Source organism: Oryx dammah, unplaced genomic scaffold (genome assembly GCF_014754425.2).
Source record: "Oryx dammah isolate SB20612 unplaced genomic scaffold, SCBI_Odam_1.1 HiC_scaffold_29, whole genome shotgun sequence".
Lineage (NCBI taxonomy): Eukaryota > Metazoa > Chordata > Mammalia > Artiodactyla > Bovidae > Oryx > Oryx dammah.
This window is the reverse complement of record NW_024070213.1, coordinates 5971175-5979610: the sequence shown is the minus strand read 5'-3', so window position 1 is coordinate 5979610 and position 8436 is coordinate 5971175. Positions and strand designations below refer to the sequence as shown.

General features: G+C 64.6%; 1 protein-coding gene across 1 annotated transcript in view; it reads right to left on the bottom strand.

Annotated features, from left to right (window-relative positions):
* The window catches only part of SCUBE1 (signal peptide, CUB domain and EGF like domain containing 1), a 133628-nt gene that overhangs the window by 6061 nt on the left and 119131 nt on the right, over positions 1-8436 (bottom strand). The window contains exons 19-23 of the mRNA XM_040233360.1: positions 7549-7716; positions 5611-5772; positions 3743-3940; positions 2167-2319; positions 1729-1808 (exon numbers count right to left, since the gene is read on the bottom strand). Coding sequence (XP_040089294.1) covers positions 1729-1808; positions 2167-2319; positions 3743-3940; positions 5611-5772; positions 7549-7716 — 761 coding nt within the window. The remainder of the gene's footprint in view (positions 1-1728; positions 1809-2166; positions 2320-3742; positions 3941-5610; positions 5773-7548; positions 7717-8436) is intronic.

Here is an 8436-nt window from a genome sequence, read left to right as displayed (position 1 = left end):
TACAGCCCCCCCGCAGCATCGCCCCTAAGTCCCCCACCGTCTCCCCCAGCTCCTCAACCCTGGGGATGGCCCTTTTGTTGTGCCGAGGAATGTTTCATCCATGTGGGGTGATGATTCCTGTCTCAGGGATGAGAGCCAGGAGCCCGGCTCAGGGGCGCTTGGCACAGGCCCGCCTGGAGGGTCCAGGTGGCCCGCACTCAGGCACCGTCACTCACCAGGTGCGGCCCTGACCAAGCCCGGGGTGGTCATCTGTAAAGTGGGGCGATGCCAGCTTGGAGGAGAACCCTCAGGGTGGGCCTGAGGCTGGCTGTGGCCCCCCGAGGCCCCCAGGCTTGGTAGGACACGCTCAGTGACCGGCAGCCACCGGCCCATGTGCTCGTCGTCTCCAGTGGCCGTCTTGGGGTCTGACTGGTCCCAGTATGTGGATGTGCACGCACACTCACTCACTCACGCCCCAGGAAACACTGGTGGGGCTCCTCTCACATGCTGGGCGCAGCGCCAGGGACACAGGGCTGAGCGGGAAGCCCTTGTGGGGAGTTGGGGGGAACCAAGAAAACACAGGACGAAACTGTGATAAACTGCAGGCCTGCTGGCCGAGAAGGGGACCACGTGGGGCCTCCGAGTGCGACCTGGCCAGGGAGGTCCAAGCAGGCTGCCCAGAGGAGAGCTGAGCTGAGAGCAGCAGGATGGGAGGGCGTGCGCTGAGCAGAGGATGGGAAGAATGTTCCTGGGAAGCCGTGGCCAGGGAGTGGGGAGCAGAGGCCTCAGAGCTGCTGTGGGGGCAGGCGAGGCCACGCCAGGCTGGGCCGTGCGGGACAAGGCCTGGACCTCAGGGGTGGGGACACCTTGGGTTCTGGAGCTGACGGCAGAGGGGTGGGACGAGGAGAGTCAGGCACTGTCAACCGGGCAGGTAGCGGGAGGCGAGAGGACCCTGCGTTTCCCGCTCAACAAGACAGGCGCCTGAGAAGGGAGATGAGGGGCTCCGTGCTCCAAGACCCCCAGGTCTCGTCCGGGTACGGCAGCACCGGTCGAACCTCTTGGCTTAGAAACTGCCTGCTGGGTACGGGAGCGCGCAGGCCTGTGCAGGAAGGCTCTGTGAGCCGCCCTGTTTCTCAGGCTCCAGGCGGGGCTCAGAAGGCTTGCTGGGGCCATCAGCTGGGAGGAGGGGGCAGCTGGAGCAGGAGTCAGGTTGGGGCTGGCTGGCCTGCTCTGGTCCTCCATGCCACCCTCAGCTCCCAGGCGGGAGACGCTGTCCGCCCAGGGGCTGGGCTGGGGCCAGACCCCCAGACCCCAAGCAGATCCCTGGGGCTGGCTCTGCACAGTGAGAACCCAGACCCTGACTCGGCCAATGCCTGCCATGGGATGGCCCAAGCAGATCCCTGAGGCTGGCTCTGCATGGTGAGAACCCAAACCCTGACTTGGCCAACGCCTGCCGTGGGACGGCCACAGCCGCCCTCCCCCATGACTGGGGGGGCTCCACTTCTCCAGACGTGCTCAGGATGGGGAGGGTGATGGAGGAGTCTCCTGATGTCAGACACCACCCTGTCGGATGCTCCCCATTTCACAGATGGGGAAAGTGAGGCCCCCGGCCCGAGCCCGCCACCTTTTCTCCTCCTGTGATGGCTCTCCTCGCCTCATGTCAGCGTGGGGCTGGGGTCGGCTGGGGGCGGAGGGGCCCCTGATCATCCCAGGATTCCAGGATCGCCTCCCGGAGAGAACCTCACTCACTTTCAAAATTTCCTGGTGATTCTCTGAGGCGTAGAGCCGTCCGTCGCGGACGATGTCTTCGATCAGCTGCTGGTAGTCCTCTGCCAGGACGTGAACCCGAGACCCGCAGAGGGGAAAGGAAGGAAGGTGAGGTCAGGGGTGGAGGGCGAGGGGCCCGCCTGCCCCTGCTCACCGTCAGCCTCTGCCCTCCCCCGGGGCTTCACACTGTGGGCTTTGTCTTCCCCACCCACACTGGTCTCCCCCTAGAACACTGCCTCCAACCCCCCAAACCTTGCTTGGGCAGCACCTCCTGTGGAGGCCCGTGGGTACCACCCGTACCTCTCGTGGGTCCTGTCTGGCCCCCACCCTCCCCGACAGCTGGAGCTCCCTAAGGCCGGTGGCGTGGGATCGGTCTGGGTCCCCAGGGCCAGGCTGGGTGGGCAGGATGGCCAGACTTACCGTCGTAGGTGACGTAGGGCACTTGGAACCCTTTGCCACTGTTGCCTTCATTGGATTTGAACTGGATCCAGAGCTTCCGGGAGCGGGAGGTAAAGGCGATGGGCCTCTCGTAGGTCTGGCAGGTCTCATAGGTGGTGATGGATGTGGGTGAGGCTGGGGGCGGAGACGCATCACTGTTGAGCTGCCCCGGATTCACAGCCTCACCTGTCCCTGCCTGCCTGCCTCCCCAGCAGGCAGCTAGGCAGCACCTGCAGCACCCAGCCCCCCAAACACTCCAGCTCTCTGGTCCCCGCGCATGTCCCCTCTGCCTCAAATGCCCTTCCCCACCCTCACCCTCAGGTCCTGTGTCCCTCTGAGACCAGTGTCCGTGCCCCCTCCTCCAGGAAGCCTTCCTGACTGCTCCACTCCCACCGTTTCCTCTCTGCTCTGGAGAACATTGTATTTCAGCCCCTTTCTACAGGCTGGTCACTGTCTTCCTGCCACCTGCTCCTCAAGGACAGGGCTCACGCCTGCACCCAGGACAAAGCTGGAGCTGGGAGGAAGGGTCAGCCCCCTGCCTGGTGATCAGACGAGCAAGAATGAGCCGGCTAACCCTTGGGGTGCCTGGGGCTAGCCAAAGGGTGCCCAGTCCTCCCTGCTCCCTGGGGAGCTCTCCTGGGGCTCTTGAGAGGTGGGAGAGGCTGGCTCCCTAGAACCCGGCCCTGGGGACGCACAGTGGAAGGGCAGATGCTGGGGACGGGGGAGGCAGGGAGGGCAGTGTGCGGGGATGCTCCGGGACTGGCTGGAGGAGCCTGGGCATGTGCCTTGCTCGTCCTGGCCCCGATGCCTCATTCACACGCAGAGATGGGCCAGGGGGCGCTTCTGCTCATCAGTGACCCGGAGCGGGTGATGCAGGCACCCGGGAACCACGCAGCACACAGTGGCCGAGGCCTCTGCACCCCCGTCCCCCCGTTCTCCTGCTCCTCCGGCCAGTCTCTGTGTGTCAGACTCATCCCCGGTCCCCGGGGGCAGGCACCGCCATGTCCCCTCCTCCTTCTCTAACATTCTGACCTGGGGCTGGCTCCCGGTGGGCGCTGTGGTCCTACCACAGCGGGGAGGTCCCCCGCCCTCGGCTGAGGCACATGCTGTTCTGGGGGGGAGCAGGTTCTACCTGGTCCCTGGGGACTCAGGACCCCCCACCCTTCCTGCAGCTGTGGCCTCCGGGCATGCACTGCTGCTCACCCACTCCTGAGGGGCTGGGCCTGCCACCTGAAGTCTCACCCTGAGCCCCCATAGGGTGGCGAGCCGACCGGCTGCAGAGGGAGGGGGTGGGCCCTGTGTGAGCGCCCAGCCTGGTCCTTCACTGGCCCTGCAAGGCCCTGCGGGATAGTGGTGCTCCTGGGGCTCACCCTAGGCGGTGGTGTGGCATGGTGTGGGGGACAACTAGGGTGGAGAGTGGCTGGCGGTCAGTGTCGAGACCCGGCAGGTCCTCGATCCCCACACGGAGGACACACCCCAGGCTCTCCCCATCCTTTCCTTGCCGTGCGGGAAAGCCCAGCCCTCGGGGTCACACGCAAGTGCCTGGATGGGCACATACCGCTCTTCCTCATGACCAGGACGTCACCACACTCGTCCTCGATGGGCAGGAAGATCTCAGGGACCACGACGAGGATCCTACGCTTGGGGGGCGGCGAGATGTGCCACACACACTCGGCATTGGCCGGGTAGTCGCCGGGGTAGTTGGGGGACTCGATGTAGCCCGTGTAGTCGCCGAGCTCGCCGCCGCAGTGCTGGTCTGTGGGCACCGTGGCCCGCAGCCTGGTCAGCCTGGCTGGCCCTCCGCCGCCGTGGAGGCCCAGGGACGGCTGGCAGGCGCCCCATCCCCTCCTGGGCCCTCCTCCCCTGGTCAGGCCCTGGGCTGGTCCTTCCTCGGGGACCCCGTCCTGGCTGTCCCCCTCTTTCCTGGGTGCCCTTGGGGGCCTCACCTGCAGCTCCGAGGCTGGGCCTCACCCTGGCCTCCCACGGGGCGCCCTCGACCCCTGGCTGGCGGGCTCTGGGTCCTGCAGCTGTCAGCTCCCTGCCAGGCCTCTGCTCCCCTCCTGGGTCTCAGCCAAGGCCACCTGTGCCCCGATGTTCCCTTTCTCTCTGCTGACTGTCTTCCATCCTTTGCACTCAGCATCCCGAGAGCCCCCAAGGCGCCGGGTGCAGCCCTCCCCACGGAGCAGGCAGGCTGAGAGGCCAGCAGGCCCCCAGCAGGGGCAGGAGACACGCCTCCCTTCCTTTTCCATTTTAGCCAAGAGGCCAAATGTGACTTTTGAATGAACTAACTGGTTCCTAGCTTAACCTGATAAAAGGAAGTTAGGCAAAGAAAACTGAGTGTAAATACTAAATATACAGGCTTCCCTGGGGGCCCAGTGGTAAAGAATCTGCCTGCAAAGCAGGAGCCGCAGGAGACGGGGGTTCGATCCCTGGCTTGAGAAGATCTGTTTGAGAAGGAAATGGCAACCCAACCCAGTATTGTTGTCTGGAGAATCCCATGGACAGGGGAGCCTGGCGGGCTGCAGTCCACGGAGTCGCAAAGAGTGGGACACAACGGAAGCACCTTAGCACGCACGCGCTAAACATACGTAATTTTCTCACGTTTTCATTTAAAACTCTTCTCACATCCTAATTTCTGGCAAATGTGTCATTTTCACCTCATCATTCCAGAAACTTCCCTCTGACTTGACTTCCCCGCTTTTCCACAGTAGGATGTTTAAACATTTAAAACTTTGCCTCTACTGAGCTCCACTGGGAGGCTGCGTGCCCAGCGAGGGCAGCCCTGGCACGGGGACAGCGTCCACCCTGAGGACAGCGTCCACCCAGAGGAGTAAGTCTTCTTCACGGGCCTCTAGGCTGTGACCAGCAGCCGCAGAAGGCGTAAACTGTAAGGGCCGGAAACTGATCGGGGAAAAGGTGAAATACTGGAAAATAGGCCCCAAAGGACACTGAAAAGTGAGTCAGAAATCTCTCAAGACAGCATCTTCTGGGTCAGGCCTGAATGATGTGCTGGTTTGAGACTAGAGAGCCCAGACCCTGTACACACCGAGCACCTCACTTCCCATCACTCAGCTCCTCTGGTCTGTGCCCCTGGGCAGCCTTCAGAGCTGCAGGGTCCCCTCGGGCAGCTGCCCCCAAGCCTCCCTGGCCGGGCTAGGGCTTTTCCCCCCACAGACTGGAGCCTGGAGTCGGGGCCTGGCTGGGCACAGGTGAGCCACGGGCACCCACAAACAGTGCCATCGGGCGGCTCGGTGGAGCCCAGGCTGGCTGCACCCTCCACACCCGGGCACCCCACCTCGCGCTGTGCGGATGTGACGGGGTAGGGAGGGGTCGCCAGTCTCCGTGAGGACACGCCACGAGGCCACGGCTCACCCTGCCCCCATGAGCTGTCCCTGTCCCGCGCCCCGGGGGAAGAGCAGCGCTCACTTTTGCAGTGAGTGACGTTGGTGGAGCCGTCGAAGTCCGTGCTGGTGTTGCCCGGACAGGAGATGCAGTGGTTCTGGCCGAACTCAGGCTGGTAGGTGCCGGCGGGGCAGCGGGCGCAGCGGTGGCTGGCGGTGTTGTAGTGGTGCCCCGGGGAGCAGTGCACTGTCGGGGGGAGCGAGGCGGGGTGGGCATTCTCCCCGGGGCCCCCTGCCCTCCGCGGCGGACTCCGCAGAGGCCAAGGCCCTTCCCCACCTCTGGGTGACCTCCCACCCGTGCCCAGGCCCTGAACCGGCTGACCCTCTGCTCCTGGACCCCAACCACGACCATGCAGGGTGCTCTGGGGCCGCGGGGGCCTGAGCGAGCCAGGCAGATGGAGCCCTGCCCCAGGGCCAGCTCCCTACTCAGGCTGCGCCCGTCTGACCCTCTGCAGCTGGTAACAAACGGAGAGTGAGATGCTCGGGGTGCACGAGGAGGGAGGCCAGGGGTCTGGCGTGGGGACTTGAGGAATGCGGAGCTGGCCCCGACAGAGGGTGTGGCTGGAGCAGACAGAGGTCGGGGGTCACGGTGAGGCCTGGGCTTTCCTCTGAGCAAGCAAGACCACCTGGAGCCTCCCCATGCCCAGGGCTGCTGCACTGGGAGTGGGCTCTGGGGGAGCTGGATGGGGGCTGGGGTGGAGGCCCCGGGCAGGATGAGTCAGGGCCAGCGGGAGCTGGTGGTGGCCTGGGTCAGTTTAGAAGCTGGAACAGTTTGGCTCTGTTTAGAAGCTTGAGCTGCAAAGGTTGCAGACAGACTGGGGGTGGGCGCAGGGGGAAAGAGGACTCAGGGTGACGCCGAGGTTCCCTAGAGACCTGGCAGGAAGGGCCACCGTGAGCCGGAGGGGGCCTGGGCTCGTGGGCTCTGAGGGGCTTGTTAGACACAGAGTGGAGATGTCAGGCAGGAGGGCAGAGCTGACTTCAGGGAGAGGCTGGACTGGAGACAAGCTGGGGTCATCCGTGAAGAATGCTACTTAAAGCCGGCTCACGGATTTATCCAGACTCAGGAGCGAGTGCCTGGGGGCTGGGATGGGTCGGCTCTCCTGGGGTGGGGGCGGGGGCAGGCCGGCCCTCCTGGTGGTGGGGTGGGGGGCGGGCCAGCCCTCCTGGGGGCTGGGATGGGCTAGCTCCCCTGGGGGTGGGAGTGGGCCTGGGGCACAGGCCAAGGGGGAGCAGGAAGCGCGCTCCGCGGGGTCCGTGCCACTGAGAACGGACTGGGGCTCCAGCAGCACAGGGATCCCTCGGCACCGCATGGGCCGAGGGCACTGGGATGGCCGTCTGTCCAGCCGGCGGGGATTCGGAGAGGGTGAGACAGGAGGAAGCCCAGACACACTTTTGGGGGACGCCAAGAGTAAAGACCAGGACCCCTGGCAGGAGCTGTGGGGGTTTTGGGGGCTGGAGAGCCAGCTGGGAGGATTCAGAGTTTGTGGTGGGCCATCAGCGGGTGGGCAGGGCTGTCCATCAGGGAAGAGCCAGCCCTGGGACGGGGGTGGAGCGTTGGGGACATGACCGTGGCAGCACTGAAGACCTCTGATCTCTGACCTCTGACCTCACCCCACTGCCCCTCTGCCTCTTGTACTTCCTCCCCTCCCAACGTCCTCCCAGTGCAGCGCAAAGCCCAGTGCCTCGAGGGGCGGGCGGCTGGGGGCCCAGAGATCCAGACTGGAGCTGCTGTGTTTGCCTGACCCTCTCGTCTGAGACTCTTGGGCGGGCGTGGATTGGCTCCCTGATGTCCCCGTCTTCGTGTGCAGCACAGAGCTGGTCACCAATGTCCCCTGCTTATGGGCTCCAGGCTCTTCCCCTGACCTTGGGTGCTTGCCACGGCACGGAGCGAGGGGCGTCCAGGGAAACTGCCCCTGAGCAGAGGGGTTGAGAGTGGGGTGGGAGCAGGGTCGGTAGTCCTCACCTTTGGCTTCACAGTCTTGGAAGGAGGCAGAGCCCTCGTGCTTGGTGAGTAGGCCCCCTCCGCAGGGGAAGCAGCCTGTGCGCCCAGGTTCAGGCTGGTAGGTGCCCAAGGGGCAGGCCTGGCAGGGCTTGAAGCCGTCGGTGGAGAAGGACCCTGGAGAGCACTGGCCTGGAAGTCAGAGGTCACGGCTCAGGCTGGGGGAGGGGCGCTTCGCTCAGGCCCTGCCCTCTGCTCAGCCCTCAGCTGCCCAGGAACGGCCAGCGGGCAGTAGGCAACCAGGCCTGGGGAAGGGGAGGGATGCATGGTATGGCCTTGGCCAGGCCTGGTGTCTCTACTCCTACCCGCCGGGAGGGCTGCGGAATGAGGAGAAGCGCCCCTGCTGTAGAGCTGGGAAGGGTTGACCCCACGGGTGGAAGTCGGAGGTCATTTATTTCAGGGGCCTCTGCCCGGGGGGCAGGCCAGGCTGTGTCTTCACGTGGGACCAGGGGCAGCTCCCTTGGAAAAGACCCTGATGCTGGGAAAGATTGAAGGCGGGAAGAGAAGGGGATGACAGAAGATGAGATGGCTGGATGGCATCACCAACTCAATGGACATGAGTTTGAGTAAATTCCGGGAGTTGGCGATGGACAGGGAGGCCTGGTGTGCTGTAGTCCGTGGGGTCGCAGAGTCGGACACGTCTGAGTGACTGAACTGACTGCACTGAACTGATGCTCCCCAGTCTAGCTGCCTGGCTGGGTCTGAGCAGAGGCAGGAGGGTCTGTGAGGTCCCTAGGGCACAGCTGGGACAAAGGGAGGGGACAACACATTCCAGCAAAGAGTCAGGATGTGGAGGGTGTCCTGGTACTGAGCAAGACGTGTGTTAGGGCCTTCTCAGCCCAGACCCTGGAG